Source organism: Marmota marmota, unplaced genomic scaffold (assembly GCF_001458135.2).
Source record: "Marmota marmota marmota unplaced genomic scaffold, marMar, whole genome shotgun sequence".
Classification (NCBI taxonomy): domain Eukaryota; kingdom Metazoa; phylum Chordata; class Mammalia; order Rodentia; family Sciuridae; genus Marmota; species Marmota marmota.
The window spans coordinates 28269666-28292164 of record NW_026000037.1 but is presented as its reverse complement, the minus strand read 5'-3'; the positions used below and the strand labels follow the sequence as shown (position 1 = coordinate 28292164).

The window sequence follows — 22499 nt, the reverse complement described above, 5'->3', positions numbered from 1 at the left end:
AAAGTTCCTACTAATTTGTCTTCTATTTAAAAACAGTGATCCAAGCAAATGCCACTCTTGGCCTTCTCTTGGAAACAAAAGCATTTTGAGGTAGTAGGTGGAGGAAAAACACATCCCACAGTTATAAAGCAAAAAATTAATGAGGCTAGTTGCTGCAGAGAGGAAGATAATAGAGTTCACTAGAAAAGTTTTCAATATGATCTACCATATTTTCTGTTTATTTATTTTTAGATGTTGATGAATCTTTATTTTATTCATTTATTTGTATGTGGTGCTGAGAATCAAACCCAGTGCCCCACACATGCTAGCAAGTGCTCTACCACTGAGCCCATAACCCTAGCCCCTTGTCCTATTTATTATACTTGCACAGAAAATGTTTTAAGGTTCACAACTTGTTATTCTTTTAAGGGCAATTATTGAATGTGCAGATGTGTTGCTGGTATATTAAAGACTTTCACTATGCTTTTCTAAATGACACCTAACTGTGTTACTGTTACTCGGCTGGTTCAGAATAGTCTGCCCCAAATCTAACTTTTCATAGAAGCAAATAATGAAGTTGTCTGGGATAACTGAAATTAAAAAGGGACAGAAGTGTCAGAGAAAAGGCGATCTTTAAATTTATATTACCATACATGGTATTAGAGTAAGTCATTCAATATGGATGGTATGCACATGTTAAAAATAAATATGTGCAATATCTCACAGTTAAAGGGTCTTTAGTAGGTTCCCTAAAATACTAGCTCTGCCAAGTAGAACAGTCAAATACTACACATAATTTGTTTTTATCAAATGCATGGCTCTTTTGCAAAGTAATACACTAAAGAGAGAAGATGGTATTTTTCAAATAAACACAAAATAAGTCAATTAATTCTGAATAAGTAGTAACAACTTTATTTTAACTCAACGTGCTGAAATGCAAAAAATATTTTCAGCAACAAGATACAAGTAGTATCTTATCATTAACATCAACTGATTAAAAATGAGGCTGAAAGTCCAATAAGATTTTATACATTTGAATCTTGAAAGTCAACTTCCCTCAGAACTAATATTTAAATAATTTCAGCAGAAATATTTTCAAAATGGGACTTTTGTATCTTAATTTTTAAAATCTGAATGCAAAATTAACTGGGTTACAGTATACAATGATAAACTCTAATAACAGAAAAAGATTTATAATATAAAGAATTCCTTTTCAAACATAAAGTTCACATACTACAAACAGAAGACACTGTGTGATTTCATTCCCAGTGAGAGGAAGTCTTGCATATGGTAGGCACTCAATATTTGTTCAACTGGACCTAAAATTTACATCATTCCATGAACATTTAAATAAAGTAGAGCTCATAATCTGTATAAAAAAGGTTTGCAAAATACTCTTATGTGTGCTGAAAGTGCTGTCTTTATAATCTGAGAACACTAAGACAAACCCATTTACCCACCCACCTCCTTTTACAAGAGTACAGTGAATATTTATTTTATCCAACAAAGAGCATGCATGTCCACGTCAGACTAGTTCACCTCTTTATACATGGCTGTGAGCAAAGCTTGTTGAGTTGAACTTTCATAAAACTTACTGAAGAAAATACCTGTTGTGTTTTAGCAACAAGGTGATCCAAACTTTTTTGATTTTTGGTGGTGCTAGGGATTGAACCCAGGGCCTCATGCTAGCAAGCACCATAGCACTGGGCTACACCCCCAGCCCTTGTCTATAATTTTCTAAAGAATTCTGCTTGAATATTAAATTTATGCATAAAATGTTATATGGGTAAATTAATAATTATACTTTTGACAATTTAAGCTCTCAGATCTGGCTTAAAAGTTAATATTGTTCTTAACTTTTCAGACATCTTTGTTAATATTTTAACACTTACAACTGATGTCCTAAAAAGGCACTGTTTTCGCATTTCATCATGCAGTACATTGGACACATTTTTGAGAATTAAAATTTCCTGTCAAATAAATTATCCTCCAAAATAAAGCACACTTAAATGTAAGATTTCAACTAACCTGAATTTTTGACATTTAACTGAGTCCTATTTTCAGAGGTTCACTTTCTGAACATATCTCCACACAAGCCCGAGTACAGATACACAAGCGTAAGCGTGCGCGCGCACACACACGCATTCCACATAAATGACCACGTAATTCATGCAAGGTTCTCTAATCACTATTTGAAGACAATGACATGAGTATTCAAGGAGGTAAAATTGGCAAGCCATATTATGGCACCTTCATATTTGTGCTCCAAATATCAATACATGTTAAAATTAAAAAATGAAAAAGGCACAAATATAGTGTCTTTAAATCTTAGTCTAAAGAACGGTTATCCAATGGTTCTTTTTTTAATAAGTAATATTTGAAACCACTCAATACTTTATATGGAAAAGTGTCAAAAGGGAAACGGGAGCAGGTTGATAGTTTAAAAGGCAAGACTGCTCTGGACAAAAAACTGTGCCTATTATGAATAAAATGTATGCAGTCTAGAAATGGGGCAGTGGGTGGAGAAAGGCTTTTAGAGCACTAACATAAGAATACTTTTTTTTAATCATTGCCTTAAGAACCCATACCAAAAATATACATAATAAATAAAAAAATAAATCAACTACCATATGATTCTGTTAGTATAATGGTAGGCATTATATTATTTGAAAAGTGGACATTTCTACAAACATGGATATTTTTACAGCACAGTGTTTGACATTTTTGGTACAAAATGTGCTAACAAACTAAAAAAAATCCTTATAATAAAATTCTTAGGATTTGCAATAAACACTAGAATAAGGGCAAGCTGAAATGTTCACTATAAGGTATTAGTCACTATGGTAAGAAGTGCAGATTGAAGCAGTAAATTAATTCACAATGTGCTGGGGTGGTGTACATTTGATATAAAAGGATACACCAGAGATATTTTAATATATGACAACATAATTCTATAACTGGAGGGAATTTTTGTTTTCTTCTAAGATCCTGGTAAAATCTTAAAATTAAAAGTGTGTGTGTGTGTGTGTGTGTGTATTTTTAAAATTGCACATTATAAATTTAACAGGCTCAATCTTATGGTGGAGTTAGGGAAGTGAATTTCTACTTGCCATAATATTCTTAAATAGGATGAAGTCCATTGCTTGTATTCCAAGGAATTCTTCTAATTTTAAATTTAAGTTACCACAACAAAGACTCAATCAAGATATGCAGAAAGAAACTAAGACATGTGAAAAATATGATCTTTTCAAACTGCGGTTTGTTGTGGATAACAAATGCTTATTTGATGGTGTTTGTTCAATGCAATTAGGAATCACTCTTTATATATTAGGATTGCTTCAGTCACAATCTAACAGAGATAGCAAAAATAAAATCTATTTTAAAACCTCAAGCTTCATTTTTTTCCTTTGTCCTGAATTCAAAAACTAAATAAACAAATTACAGAAATTTAATCTTGAGAATAAAATTATATATGCAAACATATAGGTATATGCAACTTTTTTCCAGTGACACACTTTTTCCCTTGTTGTCAAATAAAAATCTTGCCTAAAAAAGCACACTGTCACTGCTACAGTAAGTCAGATGTGGTGCTCGGACACTGATCACTCCTGCTTCTTTCTCTAGGACAATACACCAGAACAGACCTCACAACTATCAAACACTGACATTTCTGTGTGTTTAAAGCTAAGATTCATGTATAATAAAGAACTGGCCCATGAAAAGCAGTTTATAAATAGTTTATCCTGTTCACATTATGCAGAATTTCAATCATCCACAATGTTAGTACAGTAACTGAAATACAAAGAAGAAAATAATAAGGGGGAAAAAGCTCAAAGTGTGGCCTGACATAGTCTAAGGGCTCCCTTCTTTACTATGCATCTCCCACAGACAAATCGCTATAAGACAAATATCTGTTAATTGTGTGGAGAGTAGACTGTCCAGGATTCATTTATTTTTCAGTTGCCTTTTCCAAAGTGTGATAAAACAAGGATAAATTCAATAATGAATATATGAAATCCAAACCAATTTATCTATAGTGGATATCTTTCTTATCTATTAATATCACAAACATCTCAGTTGCCTCCGTCTTACAAATTTCTTTGAAAATTGAAACACAATTAATTATACCTTAATAATCCCCCCAAAGCAAAAAATATATGTACCATTCAGCATACAAAAGTTACACATTAAAAGTGCATATATATCTTCCTTAATTGGCCCACTCATTAAATTTACATTTGGTCATCCTTACTTTTAGCATGTACAGAATTCTTCATATAGGTAGGTCATTATAAATTAAGAAAAAATTACTTCAGCACAATACATACTTTCTGCTTATTGAAATCTTAACCTCAATCAGTTTTCAATCATTGTAAACTTGGATAAACCCACAGTTTCTTGGACAGCTAACATACAGACAAACAAATTTTACTAAAAATCTGGGCCAACTCATTGCATATTTGCCCTCTGAAATGAAAAATAAATTAGAATCGAAGCAGTGTATTGCCATAACTTACCTTGCAGGTAAGCAGGTTCTCCTATATTTATAGAACTTAAACTGGAGACATTACTGATAACCTCCAATAGAAGTGCTTTTAAGGAGAATCTAGTTTTAAACTTTGAGATAGCATAGGACAAACCTTATAAAATTCATTTTCTTTTCCCCAAAATAATGGAAGATCCTTTTGAAACTTAATATCTTCAGTTATCAATATTACTGCATTATGGAGCTAGTGCAATCCTGCACAGCCTTGGTCAAAATGACAAGGCACAATAAAAAAATTAAAGTTATTATATGAACAAGAGAAGTCATTGAAGATAATTTAAGGCCTTGAAGTGAAGTAATCAGTCTAATTTAAAGCTGAAGTATAAACCATAAATTATCCACCTGAAATGCAAGCAGTATGCTTTTTCAGCTTCTGTTCTGTGGACAAGAAAACAGAAACAACTCTTGCTTATGGTTTGTGTATTAGAATCCTTCTGGACCTGGAGGAGTAAAAGTCAATTCCTTTTTTTTCCTACTGTTCATGGAAGATTTCAGGACTGCTTTAGCCGTTTGCGTGGAATGCCAAACTGTGGACACTGTGCAGATGCTAATGCCCGGAAGGCTTCTGCTACTAAGTGAGGGTGAGACTGAATCATGGACTTCCACCCTGATGTTTCCATTATGTCGGTTGCTTGGCTGAAAAAGAAAATAAAGTGACGTTTACTAAAGAATACTTTTCAAAATGCACTTTTGCATTGTCATTTCTTTTTTCAATTGGTGTTTTTTTGTTTGTTTTTTGTTTTTGTGGTGCTGGGATTGAACCCAGGGTCTTGTGCATGTGACGCAAGCACTCTATCAACTGAGCTATATATCCCAAGCCCTAATTGGTGAATTTTGAAATGTTCAAACTCTCTCTCTTTATCTACTCAAGTTATTTAAATTTATTAAAATATCTTCATCTTACTGGTATTTTCTGTTGCAGATGTAATTATTCTATTTTTTTGGAAGACTGACACCCTAACCCTAACCCTAACCCTAAAGTATATGCAACATGGTCTCCATAGTCCTATTGTAAACTATGCTATCATTCTGTACCAGCTCTTTGAAGAGCCCCTTTCTCCTTTTAACTTGCCTCTTACAGGCAGGTTTTCTCAAGTTCTGATTTTTGCCATCTGCTTTTGTCTTTTAATGTGCATTATCTGTTCTACCCCATCCACTCTTCACAGTTTTAACAATCATACTGAATGACTGCTGTCAATGACAATTATCAATGATAATCACTGTTTTGCTAAACGCTAGGCCTCTCCACAAGGTTTGTTCTCAATTACTTGCTCTTTTATTTATTTATTTATTTAGTGGTGTTGGGGATTGAATCAAGGGTCTTGTGCATGCTAGGCAAGCACTCTGGCCACAACCTAGCCCTCACCTGCTCTTTTTATTTGCATGTGCCTCATGTTGCACAAGTTCAGGACTATCCTTACCATCTCTCGCCTCAAACTCCAAATTCTTCCTCCTTCATTTTTAATCAGCTAAAGCTTCCACCAACACCAGTAATTCAAATTAAAAACTGAGAGTCATCTCAAAGTCTGTCTTTTCTAATTTAAATCATTAAAGTCCTATGTTAATTCATAAAAATGTCTTGAATCCCTGGTTAAGGCCTTCATCATCTCACATTTGGATTATTATAAAAGTCTCCTTATTTGTCTTCTGTCTCCTATTTTGCTCTTCTTTCAATACAGCCTCCATACTGCTGCCTTAGTAACATGACTCTTATTAAACATAAATATGACTATATCATTCTCTCTCTTATTATTCCCTTTTACTAAGTTTTAAAAAGAGAAAAATGGCTCCTTATTACTAGTCCCGTACTTCCTCTCCGTACCTTTCCACTCCCAAATTTATGTTCTAACTTCTTATACTCGGGTACTAAATTGCTTATATAATATGATCTCACTGAGCAATCACAGTAAATAACTGCTCAAGTAACAAATTTAGTAACCCTTCCTTTCCTCCTCTTTTCACTCTCTTTAACCAACCAAAAACTATTATAGATTCTCCCTTCAGGGTATTTCTTTTATACTTTCATTTCTCACAAGTCACACTGTCAACTAATCAAGTCTAATTTTACCCTTCATCTTTTTGCTTGAACTACTCTAATAACTTTCCTAATGGCCCACCTGTATTTAAATGTGTTCCTTTACTACCACTATCATTCCAAATTCCCTAAAATCCATTCTCCAATGCGCATGCAGAGATTGTTGGAAGTGCAAACCAGATCATGCCCTACTCTAGGTAATAACCTTTTCTGTATGCTCATTACTCTTTGGTCTTGGAATAATGTCTGAAAATCCTAATGTTACATGGCTCTTGTGTGTTGCCTCAGCTTTTTTCTCATTACCTACCCTACCTTACACATACGCACAAACTCTATACTGCGCGCGCGCGCTCTCTCTCTCTCTCTCTCATCACTAAAACTTCGAACATTTTTATTTCCCTTTTTGGGGCTACACTTTTCCTTGTTCTTTTCTTCACCATTCCTATCAATATTTTAGGTCCTTATTTTTAAAATTCCTTAAAGATGTTTTCTGTCACCTAGATGAGATTAGGACCCTTTGGCATATTCTGCTATGGGGTACATTCTTTATCATCACACTTTACTGCAATTACATGTTTAATTATTTAATCTGCCACTAACTCCTTGAAGTCAGGAAAAACATCTTGTCATGTTCACCACTATATTCTCTGTACTAAGCATAGAGAATTGGATATTTATTGAATAATAAAAGAATCTGTCAAACGATCAACTGCTTCATACTTCTATACTTTAGTCCACGCTATACTTTCTGTCTTTAATTAATGTCTACTACTACTTCCTTCTTAGTTCTGCTAACTCTAGTTCATTTTTTTAAAAACTCAACTCTGGAAAGCCATCCCTAAATTTCAATGTCTGTACACATCCTCTTCTATATTACTTACCATATTATAATGAAATGATATATTTGTGTATCTATCTCCAATGGATAAATTTCTAAAGAACAAAGATTTTTCCCTCAAAGGCCTTTTTATCTGTAGCACATAAGCATGGTGCTTGAGACAAAAAATGCTAGGTAAATGTTAAACTAAAATTAGCAGATATCAAAAAACAAATTTTTACTTGTCAAAAATCAAGTTACTAGTGTGTCATTATGTCTAAAACCTAATTGTTTATAACCACAGAAAATTTTTAATATACCTGACCTTTTCATTCATTAATTTCATAAAAATCTATTGCAAACGTATAATTAGAAAGGATCAAAGAATTGTCATTTGCTGCTAATACAGACATTCTAAATCCAAAATTCAAAATTATTTTGCCCCCTAGGGACATATATCATGTTGAAATTGAATTATGAACTGAGCAATATACAGGACAACCAATGATTTAAAAATAGTCAACTACTTCTTACTTCCAGAAAACAAAATTCAGAAACTAATAGGATTTCAGCTAATCAATTTCATATATATCAAAGTAGATGGAAGTATTGGGAAATAATTAAGTGAACAAACAAATTCATTTAAATGTCTAACACTGTCCTCTTTTTTGCTTTTATATACCATCTCTTGATAATTTAAAAAAATAGAATTTAAGGGTTCATAGGTAAAACTAATCAAAACAAATGCAGAATCTTCAAATTATCAACTACTTTCCCTTTTTGATTTCAAAAATTGCAAAGATATAGAAAAGTTACCTTAAAAATAAGAAAGTTTTTAAGAAGTAGGGTATAATAAGTTCCAAGAGTTCATATTCAAAGATCTATGCTTAGAAGAACATGATAAGCCTTCATCCCCTTATACATTTACCAGGGAAAAGAAAAATCAAATTGCTACCAGTTTGGGAATATTAGGAAGCTCAACCTAATAGCTTATGATTCAAGATACTTGACTGACTAACCTAAGGAACAGTGAGTTCGAACTAAATGTAAAACCTTTCAAAGCAAATATGAAGAATATATTCTTCATTGGACTAAGTGAATATTTCTCACAATTTTTAGCAATGCTTTCTGAAGGGGCAGAGGCTAGATCTCTAGCAGTCCTTAGTAATACTTGGACTCAGTATATACCATGTGGCATATGTGCTTAAGAAATTAGGGCATCCATTTCAGTGTGCATTAGAAGCTGATCTACAAGGGAGCATAGCCTCAGGAATCCACTAAGTGATTAAATAATTTTTAAAAAATAACTAGCAGATTTGCTTCTTATAACTAACATCTGGATTCATACTTAAGGTAGAAGAACAAAAGGCTATGCAAACACTTAATTTCATTATGCAGATCAGAAACTGATGTCATCTTACTTGCTGTTCCAGTTTTTCCCATCTTTACACCCAAGTTGTCGAAGTACACTGCACCTGCATTGAAGATTTAAACACACTTAAAAAAAAGTCCAGTGATAAAATGTTGAAGGTGTCATGCCCAATGAAATACAAGCATACCTCACCTATTAATAAAGTCTATGGCTTGTGCTTTCAACTGTTCTGCACTGTGCAAATCTGCAAGGACAAGGGTATCAGCAACATTTTCTACTGAGAGGTTACTACACAAAGCTTCTTCACACATGACCTTCAGTCGTTCCAGTGCATACTATTCAAAAGAAAAATAATCATTAAACATTTACTTCAGCTACTAGGTTTTCAAATACATAATATCTGTAACTTAGAAAATAAAGCAGATTATTATTTGAATTAAAGTTATTTGAAAAGTCATTAAGTCATTGTTTTCATTAAAATGAAGAAAATATGAACAAATGCGTCCATTTAGGAGAAAGACCAGTTTGCTTTAGGCAATTTCAATCTACCTAAATGCAAAATACAGTGTTTTCAAAGTAGGAGTTATGCTACAAGCTGCCTTATTATTCAATATTCCTAAAGAGTATATTTTACTTCTCTACTATTTCATACCTAGAGTGTGCCATTCAGTACATTGCATTGTGCCACTACTCAAGCTTACATAATGAATTCATTAAATGTCAAAGAAATCATATTCGCCACCACTAAAAATTCTTTTAAAAGTTATTAGTGGACACATAATATAACATTTTACTGCAGCTTTATACTCAGCCATAAAACCATCAACCATTCCTGAGAGAGAATATGCCTATCATCCCCCAATGTTTCCCACTACCTCTTTGTAGTCCTTCCCTCTCACTGTACCCCAGGCAATACCTCTTGATATGCTTTCTGTCACTATTTCTATTAGACTGCATATTCTGAAGTTTTCAATAAATGAAATCAGACAGCATGTATTTGTTTCTGTCTGGCTCTTACCACTCGGTGCAACTATTTTCAGATTCATGCATGTCAATGGCTATAAATCAGTAGTTCATTCACTTTTATTGCTAAATAGTATTCTATTGAATATGTTACCAGAATTTATATATTCAACTGTTGATGAACATTTGGGTTGTTTCCAGTCTTAGCTATTTCAAACACAGCTGGTATGCACGTGAATATACAAGTCTTACATGGACTTATGTTTTCATTTTTCTAGAGTAAAACCCTAAGAGAGGACTTACTGGTTCATAGGTAGGTTTATATTTAACTTTTGAAGAAAGTGCCAATTTTCCAAAGTGGATGTATCATTTGGTACTTTGATGAGCAGTATTTGAGAATCTTAATTCTTCCATATCCTTGATAATACTTGGTATTTTTAGCCATTACAACACATATGTCAAGGTACACCATGACTTTATTTATATTTTCCTAATGGCATTGGGCATATATAATATACTTCATTATTTTATTTCAATATGTGTCTGTTCAAACATTTTGTCCACTTATAGAAATAATGTTTTCTTTATAATTGAATTTGAAGAGTTCTTTTCATAGTATGAATACAAAAGTCAGATATATATTGAATGTGATTTTCAGATTGAGAAGCACTGGCTTTAAGATCTTCTGATGTATTTGCAGTTCCCTTACCTTCAAGTAATCATCTTTACAACAGAAAATCATCATATTGTAAACTTTATTTTTCCTCCTCCTATGCTGTCATAATAAAAAACAAATCTACAAATATGGAGAATTAAATTGACAATATTCTCTCTGTTTTGTAAAAAACAAAGGTCATATGCAAAATCTTAAGACTACCTGAAAACTGCAATAAAATCTATAAAGTATTGTGTGTTCTTCCAAAGGGAGTAAATATACACTCAAAAGAGTTGTTTAAAGCTTAATCTTCCCTGAAAAACAAAAACAAAAACAAACAAACAAAAAAACCTGGTTCTTCTTGAATCAAGGTATTATTATCTTATTGATTTTCCAAACAATCTAATTTCCATATTATCCCACTGTATGCTATTTCATAAAACTCTCAAGAGCCATCTTGAGTATAAATTAACTCAATATTTCAAGATGTTTGGAATTTTCATTTGATGATAGCTTTCTATATACATCAAGCTTGAGGATATTTTTCAGCTCCTTAAAGCCTAATTACTTACTTTGTCTGCAGCTGCCAACAAGTTGTCAGCCATTTTATCAAGATTTGGTGCTTTCCCTGTGTAAACGAATCTCATCATTTCTTTAAAAACCTCAGGGTCTAAATCATTTATTTCCACTCGATTCTAATATTGAAAACAACACAAAAAAAAGTTAAAGAATACATAAATATAAATGAATCTCTGACAGTAATTTTAAAACTTCAAATCTGTATAAAAGTACTTTATCACTTAAATATACATATACAGATATTTCTAAAACTAAGTAAATCTTCAGTAAGGGAATCAGGCAAACTAATCAGACAAGTTTAAGAGAAAAGAATATACTGTGTGAGAAGTGGGTGGGAACCATGACCAGTTGGAAAGCCCATACCCTGATAGACCAAGTAATGCACTGTCATGAGGGTATATAAGCTTATACCAGTTTCTCAATAATTAAAAACAAACAAATAAAATCTTAAGCCAAACAAAATACATCTGTGTACAATTTCTGCACTTTAGTAACTTTTTCCCTGTTGAATTTCTGGGTCCTAATACAATGCCTAAGATCATATAACCAACATTAAGCAAAAGCAGGGACAGAAGGTTTTTGATATAATAAGAGAGCACACTACCTCATGACTTCCCCTTTTGCAAAAATGACATATAATATTATCTACTGGCATTTCCTTGCTTACTTGAGACACTTACATCCAAAGAGGACTAGTTGCTTTTTCATTTATGAATCTTCATATTTCATTTGTCTCCTGACATCAATAAAGTTAAACATCTAACACTAAACAATACCAAACTTTCCTAACCCTTGCTGCCAACAATACTTGACACCACTGTTATTTCCTCACTTAGAAGTGATCAGAATGTTGATCACAGCATCTCCCTAGGTTAACCATGAGAGGAAAGAAAGCCATTATTTCACTGCAGCTTCCAGTTCTGCATAAAGAACAAAGGTGGGCCACATGAATAAACTTAGAAATTGTCTAGTGGAAGTCCTATGTCCTTTTTGTTAAATCAAATAAATATTCTAGTGGTGAACAGAATGCAGATATTTTTGTTGCTAGAAAACAAATTGCAAAATTAACCTGAAAAGTCTAGAAAGGGGTCATATCCATCTTAACCAGAGACCTTTCTATTATGGACCAGAAAAAGAATCTTTTTTTTCCCTCCCTCATCCCTTGTTGTGCTGGAAAGCAAACCCTGGGCCTTGTGCATGCTTAGCAAGGGTTCTACCACTGAGCTATATCCCCAGTTCCTGAAAAGTTCTTCACGATAACGACTACCCACATGGGCATCATGATAGCGATTTCCTGGAATACACTGAACAATTCACATTAAGCTACATCTTTTGTTCTATTACAGCAGATATCTCCTCTCCAATCTATTTGTTTCTAAAAATTTCCCTACTTACCACAGTATAGCAATGAGGACATGCATAGTGCACTGTTAATTTTGAAAATATACATTCCCTTATTTTACATGAGTATAAATTAAATATTAAGCCTTTAAGTCATGTTTACCTTTTTGCTTTCTTCCATTTCATGTTCAAACATTGCATTAAAAACTGGGGATCGAGCTGTAAAAAGATTAAGCATCATTATTCAGTACACAAATTTATTTAAAAAATATACTAACAAAATTTCCAAAAGTAGAAAGTACCTGCAAGCACAGATTTATGAGCTTTAAATTCTTGTCCTCTCACAAAAAAACTGCAATCTGTAAATCTTGTGTTTTCCCAGAGATTACCTAAATCTTCTGCTAATCGACATTCAGGCACCTTCAAAGTATTTGTATTTGTATGTCCTGATATGTTTACTGAATCTTGGACCACACTAACCTAATTAAAAAAGAGACAGCAAGAAAAAAACTTTAAGAAATTAGTGTGAATAATGAGTTACTATGTCTATGCTTAAAATATTTATCTTAAAAATCATTTGGATAATCCAGTGTACTTCTGATCAAAACACTAATACTGTGGAACTGAATTTAAGAATATAAAGGAGAGAGATAATACCGGAAATATTAGAAACAAACTAGAGCTTTGTCAATAGTGACATTTTATGCAAATGAATAGCTTATCAATTAATTGGAAAGCTTATTATAATTACAAAAACTATTTCTCAACATAATAGCCACAGTATGATGTCCAATTCAAAGGAGATGATATTTTGGGGAGGTGGAAGAAGATATTACTTTTTCACATATTTTATACATACAATGGATGTATTATATGTATAAAATATAATACATAATGTTTTACAGTAAAATATATGTAAAAGTAAAATATATGTAAAAAATAATGACTTTTACAGTAAAAGTTACAAACTTATAGTTTATTATATACAAACTGGGAAGTTTTTAAAGTGTGGTTCCTATAAGTTTCAAGTATAGCAGAACTGATTTAAATAACTCCAAAAAAAACAATTGTAACATTCAAGTCCATGGAAGTCTTCTATGGAAAATCAACAGCAAGAGCAATACAAACATAATTTAGTTCAATTTGCAGACTGTTATATATATTTACCTATGAAATAACCAGTAAATAAAAGTTGGTATGATTACAACATTGCTTTTATGTAAATTTCAACATAATATATGCTAAATTACCTCCATTAAAGATGACTACATTTGGACCCAAATCCTAAAACAATATTAACTCAGACTTCCATGCCACATTTTTTCTTTTCTTTCTCTCTTCCTGGGAGTTAGATCCAGGGGTGCTTTACCACTGAGTTACATCCCCAGCTCTTTTTATTTTGAAACAGGGTCTCACTAAGTTGTTGAGACTGGCTTTGAGCTTGTGATCCTCCCACCTCAGCCTCCCAAGTCTGGGTATTATACTTGTGGGCCACCACACCGAACTGTTTTACAACACTCTTAAGAAAAGGTATTTTATTATGTTACACTGGAAATTTCAACTTATAATTAATAAAGTAAAGAAAATACTACTTCAACTAATAAAGCAAATGTTTCAAAGTAAATGAACCATTATTTTAAATTAAATAAAAGGTCCTATATTAGTTATCTATTATTTTAAGATGCTATATTTTAGGGTCATTTGTTATGTAGTGATAGCTGTACTCATTTTTTATAAGTTATAATTAAGGACACATATACATAGTACAACCTATGCAGAAAATATAAATTAGAAATGGATAAATTGGATCAGACTACTAACAACATATTAGCATACAAAGCATAACAAAAGTCCAGTGTAAAAAGTCTGAAGTCATGATCCACTCAGATGTGGAAACACATATCTTGCATGAATTAATGAACAATTCTAAAAAAAAATTAGAAGACTCTTATTTCCCAGAAAATACTTTTACTAACACGTTTTCTCATGACATATTAATCTTTTGGAACCTTATCTATCATAGGAAATCAGCTAATCCGTTCACCTTATTTTACAGAGATTTCGAAGTCAGATCAAGACAAACTAATGAAGTAGCCTAAATAATAAGAATATTATTTTAAATTGCTAGTTTATTAGAAAAAAAACTAGACCTAAACCTCCAGATTCCTTTTTTATAGCTCTTATGCTAAACAATACTTTTACATATTATTTAAAATTAGTGGTAATGCTTTATAACATAAGTATGATCAAAAGCAATTATTACAATAATCTTATAGATGTTTTTCTAAATATGGGGGTCAAGATATTGTGTATGGAAATAAATCCACTAATAGAAGTTCTCCTATCTCATAGCTTTTAATCATTAACATTCTCTACAATTTTAGTAATTATAATACAGGAAACAAATACTTCACTAATCCTTATCTGATTGCTCTGTTCCACTACATATTATAAGCTAATGATATACAAAACCAGAAATGTTGGTGTCAACATTCAAGGTTTAGTGATCAGTGTTTTAGTATACAGACAGTATTTATTTGTTCTTATCAAGCATTGTTCTTAAAGTTTATAGGCAGAAAGAACTGGATCTATTCAATTACTTGTATAAAGTATGCAGCAGAATCATAAAATGTGATGATATATTTAACTTAGCCAAGTTTCTTAAATGCTATTTATTGCCTATTAATTCAAAATAACATATTTGCCAAATAAAAATTTGGCAAAAACAGGTAACAGAAAAAAGGATGAAAAAATATGGATATTATTATAAGGCATACATATTAATATTATATTTATATTCTGTATAAAACATCCTATTTCAGAAAGATTTGTATTATTGACATACCTATCTACTTAACTACTACAACAGCAATCACGTATTTGAACTAAGACACATAATTAACATTTCATACTCCTTAGAGTATTCATGGGACTATTTATAGAGCAGAAATTAATGACCTAATTAAAAATTGATATGTATAGATTTCTGATCACTGTTTTCCTGACATCTATAATTTAAAAAATGATAAAAATTTAGTTTTCTCTATTACAGATTCAAAACAGGTTATGAACACTCTTACTAATGGAACCTAGATTAAAAATTCAGGAAGAAGGCTGAGACTCTTTTCTGATTTAATTCATTTGATAGTCATTTTTCAAACATGCATCTGGCTCAACCCTGAAATATAATTTAGACTGAATGTGGACATTTGAGGTATCTAATCTCTCTGAGATTCTCCTGAAACTCTGATTGTTCTCCAGTATGTAAAGTGAATACCAATATCGGTTTTTGAAAATCTGAATTCTTCAAACTAATCCTAAAATAGGATTTTCCAAAGCTGCACAATACTACAATATTGAACTCTAATCAACTACCTACAGCCCACTCCACACTGGTTCCAAAGCAAGAAACCTTTAACAGTCCAACTTTATATTGTTTTCTAGAACAGTGGGTCTCAAGAGTTTTTAACCTTCAGGAAACAGAAATAGTGTAGTCAACTTTTCATTTTACCAATAAAATAAATACCCAACTCCCACCCACAACCACAAGTATTTTTAAATAGAAAGGCACCTTATATCCTAGGGAAAAATAAGATAAAAAAAAAAAAAAACCCTGATGTGTTCTTAAAAATAAATTAGTTTGTGCTAGGGATGTGGCTCAGTGGTAGAGTATTTGCCTAGCATGTGCAAAAAAGTATTTACTTAGCATGTACAATGACCTGGGTTTGATCCTCAGTACCACAAAAACAAAAAGTCAGCCAATCAACCAACAACAAACAAACAAAAAATTAGTTTAACTTTATGGAACGCTCCTTGCATATCTATTTTATCCATATACATATATTTTTTTGTATATTATGGAATTGCATGGGTCCATAGATTATAAGAGTAGTTAAAATCTTTTAGGTTTCAAAGATTAATCCAACCAGCTCTATTTTCCCTTTTTATTCATCAATTCCTGCATTCTGCATCACTTCTGGAGAGAGGATACAGAAATATCCACCTACCTCTGGCCAGTAGAGCCACTATATGGACCTTGCAAGATTAAGCTATGTCTTGCACATACAGGTTAGCCCCACCTGCCTTACCTGTCTACAGCACCACTTGCAGGGGAGGGAGAGGAGGCAGTTCTTTAGGTGGGGCAGTGCAATGCTTCCTCCTCTTCTGCAAGCAGTGCTGGAGATGCTGTAGAAGGAAGGGCATCCATGAGAGGGGTAGAAGAAATGATAGAGGGCATGAAGAATATTATTTTAAAGCACTTTTTTGCCCACCTATGCCAATTATGATGCCCAGAGTATAAATGTCTAAATTAGTTTTTCTTTTTTTAAAGTGCATATTTCAGAATGTAAAATGGGATCGGATCAATGCCAACTTAAAAAATGCCTGAAACAGTGAGTTCTACTTTTAGGGGGTTACTAGCATGTATTATTAAAAATCTGGATACCAAGCATATTTCAAAAAATATATCAAAAAGTCATAAACTTAATTTCAGCCTTAATTCTGAATTTCTTGGTTGTCTAGGTTCCAGTATAATACAATTAGGAAAAATCTGCAAGTAATATTTCAATTCTCAAAAAAGGATTATTTTATAAAAAGAGTCATTCACAGAAGACATAGAGTATTTGCTTAGCATGTACCAAACTTTTAGTTTAAATTGGATTAAATAACCTAAGGACCCTTAAATTTTAAGATGACATTTAAAAAAATTAACACATTCAAATTTAAGAAAATGCTAAAATTCTGGAAGATTCTACATTAAGGATGTTAAAATTTTTAAATTCTGTAAACCATGTTTATTTAGAATGCTACTTAGAATACCTGCCTATTGGTAGCAAATGTTTTAGTTTATTTTTCCCCTCAAATAATTTAACCTTGCTCAAGAGACTGTGGTATGTGCTATATCAACTACAAGATTCATTTGTAACTAATTATATAGTTCATTTACCTTATCCAAGTGAAAATAAGTCAAACTATATCATGTCTAAAGCCAGTTTTCAACTGTGACACATATTTGATTATGATACAACTTGACACACACTTAATTATAATCTTACCAAGAAATTTTGCACATTCACTATAAAGAGGTAAAAACTAACATATCAATTAAGGAAGTTATTGTCATTCTAAGACACTCAGCTGTCCACATTAATTTATTAACACATTTAATGATAATCCCAGCATCTTGGGAGGATGAGGCAAGAAGATCGCAAGTTCAAGTCTTTGCAACTTAAAGAGACCCTGTCCAAAATAAAAAATAAAAAGGGCTGGGGATGTAGCTCAGGGGTAGAGAACCCATGGATTCAATCCCTACTTTACATATATATGTACTTTACATATATAGGTATTTTATGTCAGATAGCTTGATTACATCATTTTCAACTGGCTTTCTTATATAAATTATCAATTGCCTTAAATATTTCAATAAACTATACTAGTAACAATATCACCCATGAATTCACTCTTTAGATGAACTTCAGAAATTCATATAGACAAAACTACTTAATGATAATAATGAGGGAAGCAAATTCTAACCTCACATTACGACAAATCATAAGTATAAATTACTGACAGCTAAACACTGAAAACTTTCAAACTATGATAAATATGCATGTCCTTTCTTCAAAACAAAGAAAAATTTAATATACATATACATATACAATTCGCAGCCAGTGATATGAAAGAATTTTTTCAGACTGGGGCACCCAAAGTGATTTCTAAGATAATTTAATTCCCATTTTCTGATCAAGCATTTACAAATGAAACCTTATATCAATTACTTAATTTTTAAGTACCCAATATAAATCTAGTTTACATATTTACCACATCACCAAATATAACCATGGTTTTTTGTAATATAAAATATACCCACCTCACAAAATAATGTAAGCTTGTCATCTGGTAAAAGACCATTAGCTTCATCAAGCAAAAAATCCCTTCTAATGAATTTTTTAAATCCCCAGTCCTTCCCTTGCACAAATCGATATGCTCTTTGGCTTTCTGGTGGAAAACAGAAATTTAAATAAAATAAGTATCCAAGAGACATTTTTTTAATGATAGCAAAGGTAAATGAAATATACAAACATAGCACTTGGCTAATACATGCATCATAAAAATTCTAGATATGTGCTCCTACATTAAGTATTGAGTCTGAGAAAACAGATCACATTGCTACTCAAATTTTGGTCATGATCAGTGAGTGAGCTCAATTTCAGACTCTGAATCTCTTAAGAAGAAAAGCAAATAAAATCTCATGGAGATCTTTTTAACAATCTTGAGCCTAAATTAAAATAGAACCAAATATGTTGGAAAAGCATACTATTCATTATCTAATATCAGAACTTTATTAGAAACATATTTCTTGTTTCTGCTTCTCCCCTTAAAAACGTATACTCTATATCACTCAAAATCTTTTAAGCTTTCCTGGCATATCCATCCCATTGATTTAAGCTTTACTAAACAACAGAAAAAACCATAAACTGGTGAAAAAAGATAAAAGTAGTATTTACTAAGTCTTTAGACATAACTATCTCATCCCATAAAAAAACTTTTGAAGTTCAAAAGATGATTTTAGTATAATTTTATGAATAAATATCCAAAATAAATGTTTCAGGTGCCTACAGTACTGTACAACAAATATGTACTATGAAAAAACAAGATCCTTTATAGAAAGTATTCATCATCTTGTATGGAGAAAAAAAATCAAGGCAGAAAACCAGTAATCTAATAACCAAAATACTCCACTATCTTAAATGCAGACATTTGTGAAAATATATGTTCCTTCAACAATAAAAGATACTATTTAAAAGGTGTAGTTTTTTTGAGTGAGTTACTTGATTCTATGATTCACTTCAGAAAATATTTAAAATTTAACGTGTCAATTCATGAGATATTTTCCTATTATACATACTACATTTTCTATAATATTCTATTATTATTTTATTATGAAGCTCCAGGTGACAATATGTGGATCCTGGACTGAATTTAATAGTTTCTGATTCTAAGAACTGATTTTCTTTTGGTCAGTATTGAGTTCACTGCTCAAAAAAATTCTAGTGACAAAATACTGGGGCATTCCATCTCTTCTGAATTGTTCTCTAGATTTTATTACCTGGCAAAAAAGAAATGGGAGAAGTATTTCTTGAACACTTTATTATATCTGCCAGGTACTGAACAAGGCACTTTTTCCTAACAGCCAACTATATTTTCAAATGACAAGTTAATGTAATTTCAAGACATGAATAAGTAAAAATATTAACTGCTCTTTAAGGTCTTATGAAGTATAAGACTTAGCAAAACAACTACGGCTTTGTGCTAAAACTTAAAAATGAACATTAAACGTTTTGGACTAGGTAGATTTTAGTCAGGGGAGGGGGCCCTACAGAGACTTCTTCACTAGATTTGCAAATCACTTACCCATTGCTTTTGTTTCTTCCCTTTTAGCGTTCAGAAGAGAAAATTTGAATTTTGCTCGAACTTCACTTTTGGGGCAGCTGACTAAAAGCAAATATAAGGACAAGTAGTCTTTACTTTCATCATCTAATCCCTTTGGGTTTACCCTCAGGCACCTAAAATAAAACAATAGGCTCACTTGGAGGAATATTATACTTGAAGCATGCAAAAGAGAGGCAATACTGAAGTCATCTGTTAACATTACAAATAACACTCCTGTAAATATTCAGTTATTTACATTTCTCCATACCATTAGGAACTTATTACCAATTTAATATAACATCATACTAACAGCCACCCCCTTAAAAGCAACAATAACAAGAAACCATAAGGAGCTGATAATCATATCAAAAACAAAAAACAATCCAAACTAAACAAAAATCTTACCATTTCATTTTGTCACTTGGGCCAGATGAAAATGTTGAACTTTTTAACACTTCACCCATTTCCTCTCGACAAAAACTGAAGTTATTAATGGTCCACATGTAGGAAAACTTTACTACTTTAACCTAGAGATTCAGAAAGTCACTTTTTATAATGATTCTATGCTTTTAACTTGTCACATGTTAAATATAATATGATTCACTCTTCCATCCCTTCTAATAACTATACCAGAGTGTTTTATAATAATGTTCTTAAGATACTGTAACATTTATAAAAGACATAAATTTTTTTTTTAAGAGCATATACCTGTGTGTAACACCAGCTTTCTGCTATAGGACCAGTGGACATATCTCCAGGCAGAGGTGGGCTGGGTTCCCGAGACATTATCACCTTATTATAGTCTTTTATGATTTATGCAGTAACCCACACAGCTGAGTACTCTACCTACAAAGAAAATAAATTCTTAAAAGTTTGACAGAATCAAGAAGAAAGATACATGAGTAATAATTCAAAATTAGATTTGGAGGACTAAGGATTTCAAATAATTTTAATAATTTTTAAGAATTGAAATCATAAGGCCTTGTAACATATGACACTTGAAATCTACAAACCTTTTATAGACAAGACATTATTTTTTCAAGAAAGTTTTCCAAATATATGTGCATTTACATAAATATAAATGTCCATTTTTAATTATATATATATGTATAAAATTCACAAAACAAGGCCCACATAGCTTAAGAGTTAAGATCACATCATGAAACTTTAATGATATTGATATCTGATTCACCTTTTCCTTGAGCTATTTATGAAAACCAAAGGAATTACAAAGTTATCATTATAAATAGTTACTCATCTGTCAGATTCCAGTTTTCATGAAGATTTCTACAAAAGTCTACATCTATCTCTGACAAACAGGCTCACTGATAAGACTGTCTCTATCAGAGTGCTTCTCACTGAGATGTACTATATCATAAAGTTTTCTTATAACCTGGTCAGAATATTACTGAAAAGATGAAGTTTTGCAACTTGAAAAGTCTACTAAAGAGCTAAATACCATACATAAATACCATACTTTATAGAAGTAATAGTGTTTCAAAATTACATTCCTACCAAAGGATTTAAGACTGAAGAACCTGCTTTTAACTTAAGAATAAGTGAAGAAAACAACATGCCTTCAATGAGGGGAAAATATTAGGAAAAGAAAAAAAGGACATCAACCAAAATGCAGAGAAAGTTTTGCTTTCTCTTTATTCTACTGAAAAATATAAGATGAAAAAACCAAGACTGAAAAAAGCTGTCTGAAAGACACTCAGAAATAAAAGAGCTAAAGAAAATATAAAAACATGTAAAACTATGAACAAAGAAGCACATTAAAAATCTGTATGTGAAGAAATTCAACATTGGGGAAAAACATCACATCAGTATAAAACCCAGAGAAAATGATAAAACAGTAAAAAATATTGAAGACAGAACAAAATCAGAATTACTCAGCAAGTAATTATTCTATCAAAAGCAAATGGAAAAGCAGTAACAAATCAAATATTAAAGAAGCATACTCTCAAGCTGAATAAAGAACTTGGTTGGTATGATTGAACTCTTCAATAATCAAATAAAATCAGAAACCACCACTGAAATACATTTTTATGAAATTCAAATGAGAAAAAAATTACAAATATGTATTCTTTAAAAAGAAAATCAATATGGCCTCATATTTCTACTAACTGCTAAAAGCCTTAAGAAAAATAAAATAATCACTATAGATTTCTAAGTGGGGAAAAGGCTATAGCACAAGAGTTTTACAATAAATCATGTTTTTGCTCGTTTTTAAAGGTAAAATTTCATTTCCAGATGTGTAAAATATGTATGCTTCCCTCATAACTGTTGAGTGGAGGAGATAAGTTCACTCAAGTTACTTTTTAGCCAAAGACACATGAATCAAGAGGAAAAACAAAAACCTCTATATAATGGTTCTGAATTTTATAACACTTCAGTATGTGCAAAAAAAATTCACGTCTTAAAACTGAATTTGCAGGTCAAATCAAAACAACTCTTATAAGAGTGTGACAAAATAAGTCAACTGGATAAAATACTAAGTAAAAGTATGAAACCTGGGCAGAGGGGGGGAGGGTACTGGGGATTGAATTTAGGGATATGCAACCACTGAGACACATTCCCAGCCCTATTTTGTACTTTAGTGACAGAATCTCACTGAGTTGCTTAGCACCCTCACTTTAGCTGAGGCTGGCTTTGAACTTGTGATCCTCTTGCCTCAGCCTCCCAAAGCTGATGGGAATATAGGCATTTGCCACTGCGCCTGCCTGGCTGAAATAAGTTATTTTTAAGGCACAAAATCAGTGGGCCAGGACTTAGTTTTGA

At 32.0% G+C, this 22499-nt stretch overlaps 1 protein-coding gene across 3 annotated transcripts; it reads right to left on the bottom strand.

Annotated features, from left to right (window-relative positions):
- Positions 1 to 868: 868 nt before the first annotated feature.
- Spopl (speckle type BTB/POZ protein like) lies at positions 869 to 20617 on the bottom strand. 3 transcript variants are annotated; one of them, XM_015479142.2, is made up of 10 exons: positions 20427 to 20601; positions 20124 to 20245; positions 19701 to 19852; positions 18157 to 18284; positions 12590 to 12767; positions 12451 to 12506; positions 10940 to 11062; positions 8942 to 9084; positions 8799 to 8852; positions 869 to 5161 (listed from the first exon to the last, which is right to left on the bottom strand). In XM_015479142.2, exons 1-10 carry the CDS (start codon positions 20502 to 20504, stop codon positions 5017 to 5019), a joined length of 1179 nt encoding a protein of 392 aa, XP_015334628.1. In that variant the 5' UTR covers positions 20505 to 20601; the 3' UTR covers positions 869 to 5016. The 3 variants fall into 3 exon arrangements, with proteins under 3 accessions (XP_015334628.1, XP_015334629.1, XP_048668179.1); XM_015479143.2 differs by having other exon boundaries at positions 19701 to 19781; positions 20427 to 20553; XM_048812222.1 differs by lacking the exon at positions 8799 to 8852 and having other exon boundaries at positions 20427 to 20617.
- Positions 20618 to 22499: the final 1882 nt, after the last annotated feature.